We start from the raw sequence: 21,598 nt of genomic DNA, 5'->3' as shown, positions 1-21,598 counted from the left end.
CCAAGCTATGTCTCATTGTTTGAGTAGGGATCTTGTGCCCTTTGAGATCCAGGGGGCTGGGTAGGTTTTAGTACGAATTATACGTTGTGAGGCCATAAGATTAAGGATACCTATGAAGGTAGTATTAAAGTACTCCACGGCTTCCTCTAATGGTAGAGTTTTAAGAGGTGACCAATTTATTTTTTTAAGATGTTTATGAATTGGTCTGGTAGGAAATTTATGGAACTAAGGATAGAAAGTAGGATGGGGGTTTTATGGGTTTTGGGTGCTGTCTTAGTAAGATTGTGGGTAGGTGATTACTGAGGGAGTTGGGTAACGTACCAGATATATTGGCAGATGAAGGCTTGTTGGTTAGGATCCAATCTAATATGAATGGATTCCTTTTTGGTGATTTGTCTATACGGGTGGGGGGTTGGATAAGCTGTGTGAAGTTAAATAGGTTTAAGTGGTACTTCAGGGAGGATGCCATGATAGAGGCCCAATCAATGTTGAAGTCCTCCAGGATACGTTTCTCCTGAGGGAGGGCGGTGGAAGTCCAATGCAAAATGGACTCTAGACTGGCAATATTGTCACCTGGTGGTAAGTGGACACCTATAATGTTGAGTTGTTTCTGCTGGTTTAATTTTATATTTGCAAACAGGGTTTCTGCATAGCCGAAAGTGGGGATATCTTTACGTATTTGTTGGACAGTAAGGTTGTGCCTGTAAAGTAGGGCAATGCCCCAGCCTCTTTTAAGTATTCAATCACATCTAAGGATGTTGTGGTCAGGAGGGGCTATGATGGTATCTTTGATGTGGGGCTTGAGCCAGGTCTTGGTTAGGAGTACAATGTCAGGGTTATAGGTTCATAGGTAGGTACTAGGCTATCAGCCCTAGGACCTATGTAAGCCTAGCCAACAAGGTTCCCTGGCTTTCACCACCCATGGATGCTATTTACCTGTGCCCCTGTCTAGCAGGGCCACCAATGTGATTCTCGGGGTGAATTTGCTATTACCCATCCACTCATCAATATTTTTCTTGAGTGCCAGTGATGAACTCTGCTTGACATAGATTGGTAGTTTGTTCCAGAGTATGGGAAGTCTCTGGGACAGGAATCTATCCCTCCAGAATGTTCTGTTAATTGTGGTGACGAGGTTTAGGTCTCTAGAGCATGTGGCTCTGAGGGATTGGGATTTCTTTAGGTTAACATGCCCAGCAGCTCAGGGTTTGACATAGCTTTGTATGTTAGGAAGATATCACCTCAGAGTAGGCGATATGCTACGGAATAAAGCAGGAGTTTTTTGAGGCAGTCAGCATAGGTTAACAGAGTCCCATAATCCTCTTGTGAGATATTTTGTGGCCTTTCTAGCTGCTGCAGATGCGTTGTAAGGTACATTCCAAATGGGGCATTGTACTCTATAATGGGTCTGATGAGAGCAGAATAGAGGGGGACAATGACTTTTTTCCTGGATGAGAACCCTTTCATGATGAGGTGTGCTATGTAGAAGGATTTCCTGACTACTGTGGCGCTGTGATTATCAAACGAGAGGCTGCTGTCCACTAGAGTTCTGAGGTCTCTTACCACTCCTTTGGTGTTAAGTAGGCTGCTGCCTTTGTGATAGTCCATGGGTACATGGTTTTACCAAAGGGGATGACAATGCATTTTTTGGCATTGAGCTTGAGGCCATGGCTCTGACACAAGGCATCAGTCTCGGTGAGGCCCTTTTGCAGGATGTCCACATCTGTTGGGGAGTCGAATATGGCACCCAATTTGCAGTCATCTGCAAACTTTGTCAGCCAGAGGCCCTCTGTGTTGGCCTGTACTTCACAGAAGTAGATCCCAAACAGGAGGGAACACAAGACTGAACCCTGTGGTACTCCACTTGTCATGGGTTTGGAGTCAGATTCGAAGTCCACAATTTTTACAGTGTGGGTTCTGTCTGTGAGCCAGTTGGCGATGCATCTTGTGACGTACGGACTTATACCCAGCTTGGTGAGTTTATTTATGATGCCAGAATAGAGGATGGTGTTGAAAGCCTTGGAGAGGTCAAGATAGGCTGTATGGACTGCCTTACCCTCGTCCACGGCTTTGGTGACTGTTTCAAAGAAGTCGCCCAGCTTCAGAAGACATGATCTGCCCTTCACAAATCTGAACTAGGTGGGGTCCAGAGTTTGGAGGTTACCAATATCATTGTTTATGAGTTTTTTGATAATATGCTCCATGGCCTTGCAGACCAGGCTTGTCAGGCTAATAGGGCGGTAGTTCCCAGGGTCCGTGGTGGCTCCCCCTTTGTGGAGTGGTACCACTGTTGCCGTGCACCATTCAATGGGTACAAAGCCTGTCAAGAGGCTATGATTGAACACAGTGCTTAGGTGGGGGGCTAGTTTGTTCTGAAGATCACGTAGAACGCAGTCAGGGATATTGTCCAGTCCCACTGATGCCGTGCTCTAGTCTTTCGATAATGCAGTTTTCACCTGTTCAGCTGTGATTTCAGGGACACTGCATTCTTCCGGTATGGATATGGTCCCTTTAGGAGGTGAGGGGAGGGGGGGGATTTGGCACTGAACCTATCAGCCAGGATGTTGGTGATATCAGTTGGTTCCATGAATTTTATGCCATTGTGCTGTAGCTCAGAGCACATCTGGGTGTTGCCATTGAGATTCTTGACATAGCTGTAAAATGCTTTGTGGTTGTCCTTAGAGTCAGTGGCAATCTTATTTTCATAGTTCGCTTTGGAGGATTTTATGAGAGATCTCGGCTTCTTGCTGAGACTGACCAGTGAGCTCCTCCACTCATGGGATTTTATTCTCTTTTGCAACAGTTTCTTCCTTCTGTTGTAGAATTTGTTAATAGCAGAGGACCACCAGATTGGTTTCCATTTTTAGAAGACTGCGTCTTTGTTCTATTAGGGATGGCATGATCCATGCCCCCATGTTATAGAGTGCGTTTGTATAAGATTTGGCAGTGGTAACTATTATCCATCTGCATGGTTGTTGTGAAGATGGCCACTTCTGCCTTAAGCAGCACAAAGTTGGCTTTGGAGAAATTCTTTACTGTGGTTTCCTTAGTGGGGGTGGGGGCAGGATGTGGATATCTAGGGTGATTAGTTTATGGTCAGGCCTGACCAATGAGGAGTTGACTTCAGGTGTGGAGCACCCGTCACTCATGTTGGCAAGTACTACGTCTAGGATATTTTTGCCCGTGGTAGGGGAGTGGACAAGTTGATCTAGGGCACTGGAGTTTACGAATTCTAGGAAGCGTTCAGGAAAGGAGTTAGTACAGGAGTATTTTTCCCAGATAATGGTGGGGTAGTTGAAATCTCCCAACATTAGGGTGTTTGGTTGGACACCGATATTCTCTACTACATCAAGAAAAGAAGAATGGGAATCCTGGGGCATGGTAGGGGATCTGTAGTAAGCTATACTATGGATTGCAGGTTTGCACAGAGTTAGTTGCACTTGTATAATTTCAGATTAATTATGTTTGGCAACTAGCCTGGAGGTGTGGTTGTCCTTAATGAATATGGACACATCTCCACCCTTGGTGTTCCGGTCCTAGTTTGATGGCCGAAAGGTATGGTAAGAGTTATATTCTGGTAATGCAGGGGTGCTCTCTGGAGCCTTGAACCAGGTTTCAGTCACTGCACAGATATAGATATTCTCCATTTTGAGGAGAGACTTGAGTGAGTGCATTTTGAGGTTTAGACTTCTAGCATCGAGTAGCATTACCCTCAATGTTTGCTTGCCTGTATCAGTTATGCTGGTGGTTTTGTTTTTTGAGCTTTGCATAAAAAAGCCACTATAGGGGCGGCAAGAGCCTTAGCCAGTATCCGGAATCCCAGGGGCAACAGGTGCAAGCCAGCTTTGGCAAAGCACTGTGGCCTGTCAACCATGTTGTCCCAGGCAGACAAATACTGGATCCCCTTTGAATAACACCAGAAGTTTAGCCAATTGTTGAAGTCAATCATTTTGTCTTTGTATTGCGGTATCATTCTGGGCAAAGGTAGGATGCTACTCAGGGCTAGGGTCATACCTTCCTGGATTACAAGATCAGAGAGCGCCTCCATGTCTCTCTTCATGTAATCCAGGGAGGTACGGCTCAGGTCGTTCATGCCAACATGAATAATGATGGAGTCATATTTGTAATTGTTGTGGAGTGACCTGAGTGCATGGGTTATGTGGTGGATCCTGGCAACCGACAGGCAGCTAACAGTAACCTTCTCCTTGTCTATTCTGGTGAGTGGAACATCGGTGTGCCTGACTATAGAGTCACCTATGACCAATGTGTTTGATACGTAGTTTTGCCTTATGGGCAGTAGTTGAGTGGCACACTTGAGTGTGTGTTGTGTCTTTTGGGTTGTGGTGAGGGCTGGAAGTTGCTTGGTTTCTGTTTTGGAGGTCTCTGGGTAGATTCTTACTGCGAGCCTCCGAGAATGATTTTGTGCATCTATGTGTGGGTCTTGGTGGTGTACATGTACTGGGACTATGCGTTGTGTGTGGTGTGGAGTAGGTGTTTGCCTTCTCCTCCCGAATGACAAGTTCAGTCTTGGGTTGAGAAAGCTTTTTCTCCAGTTTGGCTAGATAAATGCATCTCTCACAGGTTGTAGTGTTGGATGATAGCAGGAGAGGGTTGTCAGGGTATATGAGGCAATTGCTACATTGTCCCAAGATGCCCAGATTCAATAGGTAGACCGGAGAGAACACCGGGAGCTGTCCCTTGGACATGCCTGAATAGACACTATTAACCTCTAGAAGTGAGGAAAGTACAAGAGCTGTTTTCCTCTAAGCAAACGAGGAAGAAAAGTACAAAAACTGTTTTCCTCTACATAATGAGGAAGGTTGAGTGCTTACAACAAGTTCTGAACCAGTGCTGGGCACAAGGAAGCAAATTCAAGTGCTAAAACTAAGAATCTGGCTAATTCCAAGGGAAAAACTGAAGAGGAGACTTCATGGCGCTGGTAATAGTTTTATCCTAGCTAAGCAGCGCTGCCTGATGCGCAAAACCGCACAAACACGGGTTTTTAGGCAGAAAGATGAAAGGGATAGAAATAACACAAAACAGCCAATAAAACTACAGTTTCTGGGTTAAAACCACTCCTCCAGCTACAGGCTATTCCAAAGCTCACCACTCTCAATGATGAACAGAGAAGCTTCCCTCTATCTTACAAAGGTCTGGGCAACACAGGAACTTACAAACAGCCCGGAATTCCGCAACCTCTGAAAACCGGACTTTAGAAAGGCGGGAAACAAGTACAGGAATATTTTTGTTTTTTTCAAAAAGTTAAGTCAAAAACAGCAAATAAATACTTAACACAGAAAATAGGCTATCACTCTTGAAGATGAAAAACACTAAAAAAGGAATACTTTCAAGTGCAAAACAGTATTTAATAAAAAAAACAGTTCAGATAAGTAGCAAAGTTAATAAAAAAAGGATATAGAGGCATGTAACTCATTCATGATGCTGATGTTTATACTGAGTACTAAGAGGTCAGAAAGTTTTTGCTTGCAAGGGATATTAGGTCCATGTAGGTTTGTAGTAGTAGGCATAGTAGTGGAGGGGCCTGCGTTAGGGTGGATGTCGCCACTGAGTGCAAGTTGGTTAGTAGCAGTGGTCAGTGTGAGTAGGTAATTGGCCTATAATAATTATTCTATTCTTTCTATATAAGAAAGCAATCATGCCTGACAGGGTGTGTGGTACTGTGGAAGTAGCTCCATTCCAAGGCTGCAGAGGCCCTCTTCCTTTGGATCTTGCTGAGGGTGTGAAAACAAGGAGCAGCATTTGAATCAGGGACTTCATCTTCAAAAGGATTATGTAAACATTTAAATGCCTCCCCCCACCATAAAGACATATGCCAGTTACAGTTTTTAATACACCTCAAATGTTTCATTGTAAGTAAATGAATGAAAAGATATAGAATGCAAGGCATTGAAACTTTCTCCTCCTTCACACCCTCCTCTGTACTGTACCAGATTTTCCTATATAGAGCTGCTCTGTCTCCCATAGAAAGAATGATTTCCTGTAAATTATTGAGGACTAAAGTCAATCAAATAACGGACAAGAGTTTCATATGGCAGGGTACAATGGAGGCAGTCTGTTCTACATTTGGAACATTTTATTCACATTCACACATTTGCCCTGTTGCACTTTTTCTTTTCAAACTTGAGAAAATGCCTGGTTCCGTATAACCCAGAGTAACCACCACAATTTGTGAGTCAGTTCCAGTGCTAGGAAAGTGTGTGTGTGTGTGTGTGTGTGTGTGTGTGTGTGTGTGTGTGCGAGCTGTAAGGGGCATATGGCTCCCCATCCATGCAGCAGGGGGTGATTGTTGGATCCTGCTGAGGCTGGCACAATAAGCAGCACTGGAACCGAGGAACTTAATCTTCAAAAAGGTGTGTGAGGGGGTCCAAAAATAGCCTAAAGTAGTTCTGATGAAAAGACAGACAAAGAGCGGAGATGCTCCATTGAGGCAAGTACAAAGATCTTATTGCTACAAAGTACGGGTATAACAGCAGCTATCATGTGCTAGCCCACAGAAACATTCAATGAGCCAGGAAATGACAATACACTAAACAAAAAAATCAAATGCAAGACAGATATATTCTTCACTTACATTTTTGGTTTAGTTTCTTCTTTTTCAGTGGTTGTACTCTTGGTGTCTTCTTCATCTTCATCAAATGGGTTGCTGCTTAGCTGCGCTATACTGTTCTGTGCATTAACCATACTAGAAAGGAAACAAACGCAACATCAATGTGAAGTTAGACAGACAGAATTTGATGACAGCTCTTTACACTAAACAATTGATCTTGATTAATTCCTGAATCAACCGAAGTACAAAGCTATTTAATAATTAAGCTCAGTATACATAAATGTTTTAATCATAACAGATTTGCAGTCAGGGATAGCGGATATTTTTTCTTCTTTTATCCCCACCTTATCTCAACATTCTCTCACATGGTATCTTAAACTCAAAAAAAAAAAAAGGTGGGGGGGGGGGGTTCTTTATTAAAATGATCTCTGGTGTTGAAATTGTTAGTTATCAGGAGTAACTGAAAGCCCTGTCTTGAACTCTGACTTGTTGAGTCTTGAGAGTTAATCTGTGCTTTTCTTACTACACCATTAGAGACAGTACAGTTGTGTAGATTACTTACCATAACAGAAGATGCTCAAACAGATCACTGTTGCAGCAGCCATTAGAATATGAGATGTATCCTGGTAAGGATACCATACATCCATTCAGCCTACTAAGCTTCCGGCTCCCTCCTGATGTGCCATATGTCCTCCCTAGGCACAAAATGATGTGCCAATAAGGGACACAGGGATGTACCAAAACTCAGAGCTTCCTTGCCTAAAATAGGTAAACAGAAGCCTAAAGTTCTATGTAAAGTCATGTCAGAGGAGCAAAATGAAGAAAGATACCCCAACCCAGTCAGGGAAGGAAATAAGAGAAGATGAAGGGAGGGTGTTAATGCTGCAACAGTGACTTATCCCAACAACTTCTGTCACGGTAAGTAAACTACATAAACGTTACCATGTTCTTCATTAAATTACTGCTGCAGTAGCCAGTACAAGACTATTCTCAACGCTAAGAAAGGGTGGATGGAGAAGGAACACTGTCCAGGATTCCCTGAAGCACAGCTCTAATAAAACCTGCTCTGGACAAAAAAATTCCAACTTGTGTTTAGTCTGTGTGTGAAAAGACCAAGTAGCTGCTTCTACGATACTGCTAAAATACACCCCCCTTTCCAAAAAGCCTCAGAAGGGGCAACTATTGTTGTAGAATGAGGCTTAACATTCTGAGGTGATTATCGGCTGTCTACGAGTATCCAAGCAAAGAAGAAGTCTCTCCCTTATTTTGAGCATCAAGATGAAACAGGGAGTTTGATAGTCTGATTAAAAGTAAATTCAAAAATGACCTAAAATGCAAATCAACAGTTGGTTCAGAGATTTACCCTATCTTTGTGAAACATCAAAAATGGCAGGATAGATACGAGGGCTGTAATTCATATACCATTCTAGAGCCAATGTCGGCTACCAGCAGGGCAGTCTTCCAGGTTAAAAGATTTAGAGAACTGGCTGCAAACTCAAATGGAGATGGAGTCAACTTCTCCAAATGAAAAATTCAAGACACAAGGAGGAGCCATTTTGTTTTTCTGTGTGGCCTAGTAAGCACCCCTCTTTAAAATCACCTTCAGGTAGGGAAGAAAGGGAGGGGTCCAAGTGGTAGATGAACTGAAATGGCCAAAAGATGTACCTTTACAAGTGTAAGCTATGCCAGAATTGTGCAATTCACAAAGGCAGTGATGAACCAAGCGTGTCCCATACTTGAGATGGGTCTGTCCTCTGTTTTGGCACCGAAAATCTCTTACAGTTGGCCAGATAAGATTTTCTGGTAGAACATTTTCTCACCTCCAACACCTGTTGCAATCCTAAGAAAAAAAAGTGCCTAAAAGGAATCAAAAGCCCATCACCCACACAGACTAATTCTGAATGCTGACACATAATCAAGGATCTGCTGACCTGTGTGAGCAAGTCTATGATGTCAGGAAGTTTTCCATAACTGCCCCAGCCAGCTGCATGAGAAGGGTGAACAAGTGTTGTCTGGGCCAAGAGGGAATCACTAACAATCTCTCTGGCAAATCCTTCCTGAACTTTTGAAGAAATTAGGGAATTAGAAGAAAGGGTGAAGGCATAAAGAAACATCTCCATCCAGGGGATTCCAGGCATATTCACAAGGTGGTAAAGAACAGAACTGTTTCAGTCATCTGTTAGACAGAAGGCAAACAAACCTATTTGAGGAGTTTCATGATATAGCCATATGCAAACCTCGGGGTGTAGTATCCAGCTGCGTAGATCTATTCTGGATCTGCTCAGAGAGTCTGCTACTGTGTTCGACTATGACAGAAGTATCCAGTAGGGTTAAGACAAGCTGGAGGCCCCAGTCAATCATGGCTAATCTGCAAAGTGGATAAGATGTTGATTCCCCCAATTTATTAATCACATCACTGTGGTGTGGACACTGCACTACCAAAGCTGACTAAAAGCTTTCAGGGCATTTATGAGGGCTACTACTACTTTCAGATTTAGGTTTGTGTTTGTGCTGTGATTCCCAAATTTCCTACACATGGACAGCCTGTGAAACAGCCTCAAATGCAAAGTGCTCCGACATCTCTAGCCACCAAATAAGTGGGGTTGGGCTTGGGGGGGGGGGGGTGTTAGAAACCAAACTCCTGGGCTGAATAAGGCAGGAATTGGAAGAGACGGAGGAGTTTTGTGCCACAGTGATTTGAAGAACCTCTGCATCTGTCTTATGTGAAGTCTAATGAATGAAATCATAAAGATACAAGGGACCAGGAAACCATAGAACTCTAGCAATTCTCTTATAGTAGACATTGTCTGTTGAGAAAGACTGACAAGGTGATGATGGTAAGAAAGCATTTTTCTCGAGGAGGAAAATCTATAATCGGAAAGGTGTCCAGAAGACATTCTAGAAAAAAATATATATCCTATGAGAAGGCACTAGGGATGACTTTTTGATTACCAAAGCTAGGCTGTAGAGAAGATTCATGTTAAACTGTAAAGCTGCCAGAATGTCTTGGATGGCAGATGCTCAGTCAAGTTTATAGAAAGGCATTTAGGGTGGAAAGGTCTAGAATGGGCCTCCAAGTGCTGTCATTCCTGGGAACTAGGAAAAGACTGCAATGAAAGCCTTTTCCCCCACTGATGTGATGGGACTGGCTCTATGACCTGCTAAAAGAGAATCTCTGAAATGATCTGAGACAGAAGATGAAGCTGGTCCTTTTGAGGTGGAGGAATTCCAGATGTAATGGGAAGGGAATGCCCAGTGAAGCCCGTATCCGCGCTCTGTAATACTCACCTACCAAAAGTCAAATGTGCCAGATTGTCAGACAGGAGGACACAGGGGAGAAATTCCCTGAAATTTTCAGTGGAAGGCCAGAGCAGGGAAGGGGGGGAGAGGGAACCAGGTGGCAGGAACAGTCAAATTTCTTTTGGAAAGAGGGTTCTTGGAATCCATCCACTTTCTTTATAGTATCATTTGGCCACTTTTTTAAAACACATATAGATATATATATATATATATATATATATATATATATATATAGAGAGAGAGAGAGAGTATATGTATATGTGTATATATATATATATATATATATATATATATATATATATATATATATATATATATATATATACATACACACACACACACACACACTCTACAATATATATACATATACACACTCTCTCTCTCTCTCTCTCTCTATATATATATATATATATATATATATATATATATATGGATTCCATATATTTGGTCAAATGGTCGAAAATTATTCCAGGCATTTCACTTCACTGAAAGCTCATTTGGTCGAAAATGGAATATAGCCCCTGCTCCACTGCAGTGCATCCCTGAAGTGAGAATATTAAATAGGGGGTGGGGTGGGGGGGCACAGCCCCCCACATTATGCCAATAGTTTTTACTAAAGATATATATATCAATGCATTTTTAATGGATATACCTTCTTATAACAGTGAATACATTAAAATTATGTGGGAGGGTTGTGCCCCCCCTTATTTAATATTCTCACTCCAGGGTTGCACTGCAGTGGGGCAGGGCCTATATTCCATTTTCGATCAAATGAACTTCGACCAAGTGAGCTTTCAGTGAAGTGCAATGCCTGGTATCATTTTCGACTAATTGTAATTCGACCAAATGTATGGAATCCATATATATATATATATATATATATATATATATATATATATATATATACACATATACACACACACACACACACACACACACTCTCTCTCTCTCTCTCTATATATATATATATATATATATATATATATATATACATATACATATACATATACATACAGACATACACACAAACACACACACACACACAGGTGTGTGTATATATATATATATATATATATATATATATATATATATATATATATATATTTATACACACATATATATGCAATGGGGAAGTGCTCTGTTTTGCCCTCAAGTAGAGTTACAAGTAATATTTACAACATGAACAGAATTCAACAGCGTATGTACCCAGAGTAGATGAACTTAAATTACGAAAGAATCAAAGGCAAGCTACAGGAATGGTTTGATAAAGTGTACTTATGAACTCTCATTTTTCAGAAGGGAATGGGAAGTGGGAATAGTAGTTAGATCCTACAATCCTCTTAGCGTCCTCTCCTCTGTTCACATCTCCCTAACAATCTTGTGCAATTATTACAGCTCCTAATCTCTTGCAGCCTCTCGTAAACTCTGCAGCCCCTTTAATATCGGGGTATATCCTTTTCCTTCCAACCAGTGCACCTTTCCAGTGGCTTGTCTCTGACTCTCTCTCATAGCCTGATGTACCTTTTCTTGTAGGAATCCAGAACTGTAGAGAACTAAAGATGACACATGATCAGCATCCAGAAAAATGGAAACACTCACATCTTCTTCAGGAAACTACCTTGTGAGGAAACACACACTCCAATATTCTGTTTGCTGTTACCAGAGCTCTCTCCATCTGTTCCTGGGGGTCTAATTCAAGTGTGATCACCACCACCAGATTATTTTCCTGCTCTGTTACTATTGCCCACCTGTTTTGACTCAAGTGCAAGTACTTATTTGCTTGAATTGCCTGTACTGTACCTCAGACATTCACCTTTCTTCTCAGTTGGTCAGCCTTTCCAAGTCTGTTAATACTGTTCTCTATTCTAATGTTATGAAGAACACTGGAAGGCTGACCTCTGAGAAGTCTACCCGTTACCTTCCCAACTCCTGATGTCATTCCTCTCACCATAAACACCCCACTCCCATGTCTTCCTCTACTACTCTCAAATACTACAAGGTAACAAACAATTAAATATTTTATTAAAATGACAGTTAAAGGGGGGAGCCACACTGCCTTCAAGAAAACACATTATTTTTAGTAGACTCATGTATGCCCAATAACAAAGTGAAACTGTAACCTGTTATTTTTGTTCTTCAATGAAGGCTGTTCTGCAGTCTGATGAACGCCTGTCAAAGTCACACCATCAACAGGCTTCTTCTTTGTCTCTCGTCTGCTTAGCGTACGGTTCAGATCAACAGACCATGACTATCAAAGAAAGGAAAAGAAAACATTAGTTTCTCTTTAGCATTTACTGCAATTTTAAAACACTCCAAATTCTGCAGGGCAGCTCTGTTTTTATTTTGAGCAGACAGGACCACTGAAACTACTTTTCAGTCATGACTTATGATAAGGCAATGTCTGCTCACCTCAGTGGGAAATAGGAAGATGCTTATGCCAAGAATGTGAAATACCTTTTTCTTTTCTCTGTGTTAATAGAGAGCAGACAGAGGTGCTAGCTTAAGTTAGGGGTGAGGGAGGGATGGGGGAGGACGCATAACCTTTTGAGAGTTTACAACACACACCCTTAATGAGATGCACTGCATGCCAATTCCCAGCGAGTTACAGGCACGTGCAATGAGAAAAGTCCCGACTCCCAGCACAGCACAATGGTATCACTCATGCAGCTTATCCTCCACCCCTAGGAGCAACACACAAATGGCTCCTACCTATCAAAGGAAAGAACAGGCCAACTGGCTGGGTGACGGAACATTTGACTGTTGCTGTGGATAATGCGAAAAGGGAGTGCAACAAGTTCTACACATTGTACAAACTACCACCTTAATGCTGCAGCCTAGTTGTACAAGTCCTTAAAACAGCACACAAATGACAGACAGAAAAATAAACGAATGTCTGAATGCTAAAAATAAGTTGTTGAGGTTACTCACCATAACAGGTAACATTCAGACAGCAGAATTATTAATGTGGGGTGCCATTATTTGGCTGGGATTAGTAGACAGGGCACATTATTCTTCCAGACACATCTTTTTCAGCAGTCAGATGTCACAAAATAGCATGAAGCTACAATCTTGTTCTATAGGCAGCCTGGCTACAAGGAAAAAGTACATTTGATGCTCCATTCTAATCTTTCTTGATATTGCTGGTGTTCAAAAAGTGGCATTCAGAGATGCCGTACCAATAAATATGCTCCTGAAAGGCTAAAGGGACCTCATTAGACTAAAACATTAACAGAAAAAACACACAAAAGGTAAATGTCATGTAAAAATTAACAAATCACTCCATCCAATCTTCAATCAAATTGTGATGGAGAAGAAAATAACTGCTGATAACAGATAAGAGCTGTGTGATCAACTCACATTAACAGCAGATAACTGAGCAGGGATCACTGCTGCAGTACTTATTACTTATCCTTGGGATATATATTACTGTAGAGTATTACTTATCCTTGGGATATTACTGTAGTCTTACTTATTCTTAAATAAACAAGGAGAGACGACTACATAGGGTCATGGGGACAAACGCTTGGCAAATGGAATGCTGCGTATGGTTGTGAGAAGCACCTACACAAAAGACACCGTTTACAATGATTTATATGGGGAATATGCTTCCCACCCTGACACTTTCCCTTTCTAGATGACATATAAGCCAATAACACTAATATAAAAAAGAAAATACAATAGAATTGTAATGGGGCACTTATCTGAAAACAGCTCGGTAATCACCACAGAAGAGTGTTCAGACCACCGCTCAATGACCGGGATTGGACTGGCAGCAAAAGTCCTGAGGTGTGTGCTTCTGTACATCACCTTTATGCCCCATGCCTTGCACGGGGAGCAGATGTGTGACATATGACACCTGTAAACTCTAAAGGCTTTGGTACACTGCCTGAGCATTGGGCTATCCTTGGCAGGAGATTCCTTATGTAAGGAATACTGCAACAGTGATATGGAAGAATATAGGTTCTGAAGTCTCTAAAAGTGACTTGCCTGCTGCACTGCACTAGAAGGAAAATGCCTTCCCCTCAAAGTACAGCAACATTTTGTGCTAGGTTTCCTGGCCTCTTGCAGAAAGCCTAGCATCTATTTTAAGTACTGGTTTCTGAAGGTTAGCAGGTTGAGATCATCCATACTGCCAATCCAAGGCTGGCAAGGCTGGGCATGGATGGGCAGTGTCAGGACTATGCCCCTCTTGCTGATCTACATTAGCAGGGAGAACTATGGCCACCTTGAATACAAACGTGTTACCGAACTGTTTCCTTGCTTTGCTGAGGACCACAGGTATCAAGGGAAATGTAAAAGATACACAGAAAGGTTTCCTGTTCCCAGGATGGTAAAAACATTCATTGCCCAAATTGTTTTGCATTGATTCCTACAGCAGAACTTCATCTGTCTGATAGTTTACTGTCCAATATAAAAGGTCTACTACCTCTGTGTACGAGTCTGAAAAACTTCACACCAACTTCTAGTCATGTTTTAGGAACTGGATGTGTAAGCTAGTTGCGATCTGAAGAAATGTAGAAGGTTTGTAGCTGAATTCCCAGCTCATAATGGACAGTGTGCAGTGGTATGAATGTGTGCCCTTTCACTTGTTTTACTATCGCCTTAATTTAGAGTTGTTTGTAATCCCCTTCAAAGTTGCTGTGTGTCAAAGACTGTTTTAAAAGGCCGCACGACTAAGAGCAAGAACTTTTTTTTTTTTTTTTTTTTACAGTAATGCATTTCTTTACTGCTGATATACTCCAAATCCCCTGTACTTTGAGCCTGTTAATACGATCTCCCCTACGCCAGGACTAAGAAATTGAGAGAGAATAAGAGTACATTCTGGGATCAATCTGTTTGCCTACTACCTGACGAAACTACAATGTGAACTCCTGCCCGACAGCAAGGCTCTGGGGAAACATCTTACCCGGCGGACGGTTGTGGAATTTTCTCATGTGCACCTCAGCCAAGGTACCATTAGGATGGAAGCCGGTCAAGTAGCCTAAGGTCTTCAGTAACATTCAAGATAACAAGGCTGTTCTCTTGGACAAGTCTAAAAAGAACTTTCCAATGAGTTACTCTGTTCCAAAGCAGAACAGTCGTGCACTGCTGTATTTTCAAAGCAGCCCCCAGAAAGACCTTATGTTGCAGGTACCACATCTAATTTTGGTAAGTACAGGGAGAACCACTGGTTAAGTCAAGCAATGCAAGGAGTAGCTTAGAGCCCTTTTTAACTTTTCCCCACAAGTGGTCAGAATTAGGAAATCATCCAGGTAATATAATATGTGGATTCCTTAGGTCCTAAGATTGGAAAACACAGATACCAAGCATTTGACAAACACTCTTAGCACACTAGAAAGAGCCAGGAAGTGAAATGAAACCTTGCCTGCCCTGCTTTGAACCTTAAAAATGGCTTGTCCTATTTGCTGATATGGATAGGTAGGCACAGATCTCGGGTAACCAGCATGCCTCTGGAACAAAGGTGGGGTGGGGGTGAGGAAAGACGGGGAGAGAAAGGGGCACCTGGAGATTCAGCATCTTGAATTTTGTTATCCTGAGAAAATTGTTCAGCCTTTACAGGTCTAAGTAATGCTCTCCAGCTACTGTCCTTTCTTAGTACTAGGAAGGATCTGGAATAAATCACTTTTTCTCATTATTTCTCCGGGACCCTTTCCATCTTACCACACTACATTAAGTGAGCAAGGATAGGTCTTGCCAATTCCATCTGATTGGGGGGTATCTGAATTCTATTTTGCAGTCCAAAGACACACACACACTTACCCCTTTGTCTGCTAGCCAATTTTCTCTGAAATGGAAGATCAATGGAATGCAGAAGGACAGTGCAGTTTGTGGATGCACAGTCAGTACTGTGCTTTTTGAGAAGGAACTTGCTTAGCTCTGAGACTCCCCCACCTTGCTGTCTCCCCTGCCTCAATAAACTTGTTTTTTTTCCTCAAAGGCTCTCTTGTGTTTCAAATGGCCAGCCTTTGATGGCTTTTTGTAAAATGGCCACTACTTTGACTAACTACATTAAGAACATTTGGAAAATATGGTTGAAAGAGCTACATAACAAATGCCACTGCCTTCCCCTTTCCTGGATTTTTTAGGTGAAGACAACGTTCAGCAGTCTTCACCTTAGTCTGTGGAACTTTGGGTGTGGTTACCAAGACTGAAAATAAGATTACTCTCGGTTGACAATTGGGTCTCATTTGCAGTTATAAAGATCCAAACAATTAAATAAACAAATGCAGCAAAACAAAGGTTAACAATGCAGTAAACCCTAATACACATGTGCTACACTAACAAGGCTCGCTTCCTCTTTTCACTTAAGAAAAAAATAGGTTACTACTCAGCTTACTAACTGAAGTCATAATTTACCCAACTTAACAGGGAAAAAAGAGCCAACAATTCACTTCTTCTAGCAGTGTACTTTATCAGTAACAAATTAGTAACAGTAACAAATCTGCTGAAACTTCTTCCCAAACCTACTTAACTTATACTCAGTTAAAAAGAAAAAAAACTGTACGATACTACTGGGAAAAGAAGTAAAGATACTCAAGTATGCTTAAAATATATGTCAAATTATTTAAATAATACTAACTTTTGGCATCTTGCTAAATGATGTACCACATGTACATGATACCCTCCCTAGTCTAAACATTTTCTATTGTGCCTTATTTCACTCTACAACTGTACTCCATTACATTAATCTCAATTTTTGGAATTCAGATTATGCAGCTATTACAGGCACATTTCTGGGAGGGAGGGGGTCAGAAACAGTGTGTGATGCAATTTATAGTGGGATTTACTACTGTGCATCTTGAAGGCTGCTTAATTTTTTAAAACATATTCTCTGGGAAAGATGACCAAACAATACATTTTGTCCAATGGTGTATCCAAACTTGCTCCTTAAAATCATCTGGCAGCAGAGGGATTCAAAGCCATGTGTGAAGGCTGCTAAGCCTAGCCAGATAGAATTTTGGAGACAATTATGTCATCTGTAAATATTAATGTGAATCACAGGCTTGCTGTTTTAAATGGAAAAAACTGCTGCTGGTTGTGGAACTGCAAAAAAAAATGTAACAGTGCTCTCTGTTGACCACGTAAAACATGTTGTGACCCTTTGGATCTAAAGTCGGCTCCGGCCTGTCTAGATGAAGGCATTCTTTCTATTGTTTTAACCAAGGGTTAAATTGCTAGATTTATACATGCAAACATATTTTTATTGCTCTGCTTCCTGACCAGCTGCAAGATAACAAAAGAAGATGTTAAGAATGTAAATGTAGTTTTTGTTAGCCTGGGAACCCAGGGAAGTGTGAAGAACGATGTAATGGGAACTAGGAATGTGATTTTGAAAACAGAGAGAATCAGAGACCATTAAGCATTTTTGTCTTGCCCATCCAACTCACAGCACTGTCTTGCTCTATATGTAAGTTTATCTTAGACTTGAGTTTTCTCTTAGAAATAGCTAGAAACTAGAAAGTTTAGACTAAGCATTTTTTTGTGATGTCAGAACTGTGCTACTGAATAATTTTAAGTAGTTCTCTGTGATCTGTGAACTCTGACTAGCACTGTGCAGAAAGAAGTATTGTCTTGTGTTTTTATTATTTATTATTAAATATTTTTAAACCTTTCAACTGTGGCTGTTTTTGTAGAGAGAATTTAAGCTCTCTAGAGTACATTGCATGCCTTTGGTAAAATTGTACAAAGCCACTTCAATAGCTTTAGCCGTGGGCTATACTACCAATTGGATAATAATATTGCACATTAATAATTGGACACCCTTTTAAGGGCCTTTGGGTAGCTAATAATTATTAGCTGGGTGGTGGCAGTGATTTCTACCATATAGTCTTCGTAAAAGGGGCACAGCTGGAGAACCTGTGCCAGCCTTTCCTAGGAGTGTCTGTGTGGTTGTATAAACTTATCTCAAGGTGTGTGTGTGTGTGTGTGTGTGTGTGTGTGTGTATGTATGTGTGTGTGTGTGTGTGTGAGAGAGAGAGACAGAGCTACTTGGGCAGGGTCACGAAGCACTGGTTGGACAGAGAGAGTGCAGGACATTTTAGTTTGCCCACTAGGCTGAGATCTGGACCCTATAGTTGTGCAGTGGGAAGTCTTATTGGGTACCTGGATATCAAGGGAGTGACCAGCCCCAGACTGATTGTGATCTCTGTGTGCTCTTAAGGGAAACTGCACTTCATTGTGTGTATTTGTTATCCTTCCCTCCTATATGAGACGCCCCTCAATGGTGTTGGTGGTGAGGATGGAGGCTCCTTGATTGCTGGGCCAGGGCATGGGCATCACAAATTAATTGGTGGCAGTGGTGGAATATCCAAACCATATATTAATTGGTTGGCAAATACTAATTGGCTTGTAGTGGTGTGGGTAGAGTGAATCCTGTAGCTTGTGTACACAGTGAGCTTTGAATACGTTTTGTACTCTAAATCAGCCATGCAGTGAATACCCAGAGTTCAGATCACAATTGTTTTATTTCCTTTGTTAGCTTAGTTAGTCAGGGTGAGCAGGCAGCATGTCAGCAGAGGAGTATGGAAACCTGACAAGGAGCTAGCTGGCAGAGAAGTGCCAGGCTAGGGGACTGGTGCATGGAAACCTGACTAAGGCAGACCTGATTGCAGCCTTGGTTACAGCTGCATCAGAAAACAGCAACCAGGAGGACAATCAGACTTGCAGTGGAGATAAAATACCATCAGAGAATGGACAGCTCAACCTTTCTGCAGAGGACTTAAAAATCCATCTGGAGCTACAGAGACTGGAGTTGGGAGGCCAGGCGTGTGGAAACAGAAGCAACAGAGAGATTGAGGCATCTAGAGAGTGAAGACAATCAGAGACTGCGACATTTGCAGGCTCAGGAGAATGAGAAACTGCTACGTCTGGAAGCTGAGAAAAAGGAGAGGCAGAGGCAGCATGAGAAGGAGATGCCAGAGTCATGGAGGTAATGGGGAAGGGAGTAACTGGACCCCAGAAGCACAACAGGTCAGGAAATTTCTTCTGCAGTTTAAAGAGGGGGATAACTTTGATAGTTTCATTCATATGTTTGAGAGGGTATGCAAACAGTACAGTGTTGACCAAAGGCTCTGGGTACGGTTCCTAACCCTCTTAACTCCATGGTAAAGCTGTAACTGATTTGTCAAAAATGTTTGATGTTGCATGTTTTGATTATACTGCTGTAAAAAGCATTTGTTAGAATTGTTTAAGCTAACACCTGAAACGTATAGGAAAAAGTTACGTGAGCACAGATGCAAGGCAGATGATAGTATGTGTGAATATGTTGCTGAACTGGGCACTTATTTCCACAAGTAAGTGAGTGGATGTCAGGTCACCACTTCTGAAAGGCTGGCAGACCTTTTGGTGAGGGAACAAGCTCTTAGCACTTTGCCTGAGGACATAAGGATCTGGTTAGCTGACAGACAATGTGCTACTTCAGATGAGTTGGGGGAGAAGGGAAACCTATACCTGGCAAGCAGGGCAGCCCAGCATAGGAAGGGGAACCCCCAGTACTGCTCATGGGTCTAAAGGAACCCATGGTGGGAAGCACAGACTGCCCCAACAGAATCTGCCAGTAGCAGGGGAAGCCACTAGTCCAAGTACATGTTCAGAACCTACTGTTAAATGTTTTGAATGCAACAAGTGGGGCCATGTGGCATACATGTGTCCGCGGAGGCAAGGTGGGGAACAAAGGGTGAGGGGGAGCCAGTAAGTGGGAAAGACAAAATGCCAATAGTAGGTTGTCTTGAGACAACAGGGGTACTGAACTACCATCCTGCAGATGTCCTGATAGGGAAGGATTTGGATGAGGCAGTAGCATGTGCAGTTACATGCAGTCAGGCTTGGACACAAGCATGCAAGTCTGGTAGCCTGGGGGAGACACAGACAGACTGCATACTTGCAGCCAGGACTGGTGAGTTAACTATGTCAGGGAGGGAAGCTACCCTGTAGCAGTGAGACTGAATGTGAGCCACAGCTGCTTGTGGGTACTGATGTTCCCTTGGACAGTGTTACTGCAAAGGTAGAGGTGAGTAGTAGTACCCAGGTTGACAGTGAGGCACCAATGTCAGAGGATGCCAGACTTCCTGTGGAAGGGGAGCTGGGAAGGGTTACAAGGAGAGAGTTGAGACAGGCTCAGCACTCAGACCTTACACTGCAAGGCCTGTAGCAGGTAGCTAGGGAGGCACCTGATTCTCAAGGAAAGGGGGAACCTGTATACTGGGACAAAGGGTTACTATAGACAGAGTGGATCCCTGAGGGAGAGCTAGAAGATGAGAGAGTACAGCAGTCGGTAGTGCCTAGAGCCTACCATCTGGCGCTTCTAGACATAGCCCATGATATTCCCTTTGCAGGTCATATGGGCATAAAACATACAAAGAGGCGTATTATATAGATTTTATACTGGCCTGGAATTTCCAGAGATGTAACAGGGTACTGCAGGACCTGCGAGCAGTTCCAAAAGGTAGGCAAGTCAGGAGACAAGGTGAGAGCTCCTTTTGATGCCTTTGCCTGTGATTGAGGAGCCAATTCAGAGGGCAGCTATATGGATATTGTGGGTCCTCTGAGTACCCCAAATTCCACAGGGAAAAAGTATATCCTAGTGGTAGTGGCTATGCTACACGATACCCTGAGGCAGTGGCTTTGTCCTCCTTTGAGACAGAAAAGGTGGCAAATGCTTTGTTAGAGATTTTCAGCAGGGTAGGTTCCAAAAAGAAATACTGACTGACAGAGGTGCCAATTTCATGTCACACCTGCTGGCTTGTCTGTGGAAGTCCTGTGGGTTGAAGCACATGAAGACCACCCCCTACCACCCCCAGACTAATGGTCTTGTTGAGAGGCTAAACTCTACAATCTAGTCCATGCTACGGCCATTTGCAGATCAATTTGAGAGGGAGTGGGACAAATATTTGCCCCATCTGTTTGCTTACAGAGACGTTCCCCAGGAATCCACAGGTTTTTCACCCTTTGAGTTGCTGTATCGGCATAGGGTGAGGGGACCTCTAGATTTAATTTGAGATGAGCGGGAAGGTGAGTGCAAGTCTCACAAGGAGTCTGTTGTGGCATACGTCCTAAACCTCAGGACAAGGCTCAGGGAACTCATGGGTTTGACCCAGGAGAACCTGGCAGAAGCCCAACAGAAAAATGCATGGTAGGACAGGAATGTTTGAGCTAGAGAGTATGCTGTGGGGCACAGCAGGTAATGGTTCTCATTCCTGTTAGACAAAACAAGCTGCAAGCAGATTGGGAGGGACCCTACAAGGTGGTAAGAAAGGTAAGTGATGTTAATTACATGGTGGAACTGCTACGCAGAAGGCAGGGGCACAAATTGTACCATATTAACATGACAAAACCTTACCATGATAGGGAGGTCCTTGTGCTGAGCATTTGCAGTGGATTGCAGGAGGAGTCTAAGGGAGATCTGGGGACTGATCTCCTCAGTGAGGCTCAGGCTGACACCTCAGTGGAAGGGGTAGCAATGTCCCAGCAGCTATCTCCTACCCAGGTTTGAGAAATCCGAGCAGTGTTGCAGGAATTTGGGGACATGTTTACTGGGAAACCAGGGTCCACCCACCTGGGGCAGCATCAGGTGGATACAGGACCCCAAAGGCCTATTAGGCAGGCCCCTTATAGAGTGCCTGAGAGAGTCAAGCAGACTCTGATGGAGGAGGTACAGGAGATGTTGGAACTAGAGGTGATTCAAGAGTCCAACAGTCCCTGGGCCTCCCCAGTGGTGCTGGTGCCAAAGAAGGA

The 21,598-nt window shown here is 42.7% G+C and overlaps 1 protein-coding gene across 1 annotated transcript in view; it reads right to left on the bottom strand.

The window, feature by feature from the left end:
• Positions 1 to 21,598, bottom strand: part of PACSIN2 (protein kinase C and casein kinase substrate in neurons 2) — a 309,624-nt gene that overhangs the window by 52,568 nt on the left and 235,458 nt on the right. Inside the window, exons 6-7 of the mRNA XM_044087531.1 lie at positions 11,986 to 12,113; positions 6,590 to 6,700 (exon numbers count right to left, since the gene is read on the bottom strand). Coding sequence (XP_043943466.1) covers positions 6,590 to 6,700; positions 11,986 to 12,113 — 239 coding nt within the window. The remainder of the gene's footprint in view (positions 1 to 6,589; positions 6,701 to 11,985; positions 12,114 to 21,598) is intronic.

The sequence above is a fragment of the Protopterus annectens genome, chromosome 11.part0 (genome assembly GCF_019279795.1).
Source record: "Protopterus annectens isolate FY-2018-M chromosome 11.part0, PAN1.0, whole genome shotgun sequence".
Taxonomy (NCBI): Eukaryota; Metazoa; Chordata; order Ceratodontiformes; family Protopteridae; genus Protopterus; species Protopterus annectens.
The sequence above is the reverse complement of the archived record's forward strand: the minus strand, read 5'-3'. Positions and strand labels throughout refer to the sequence as shown.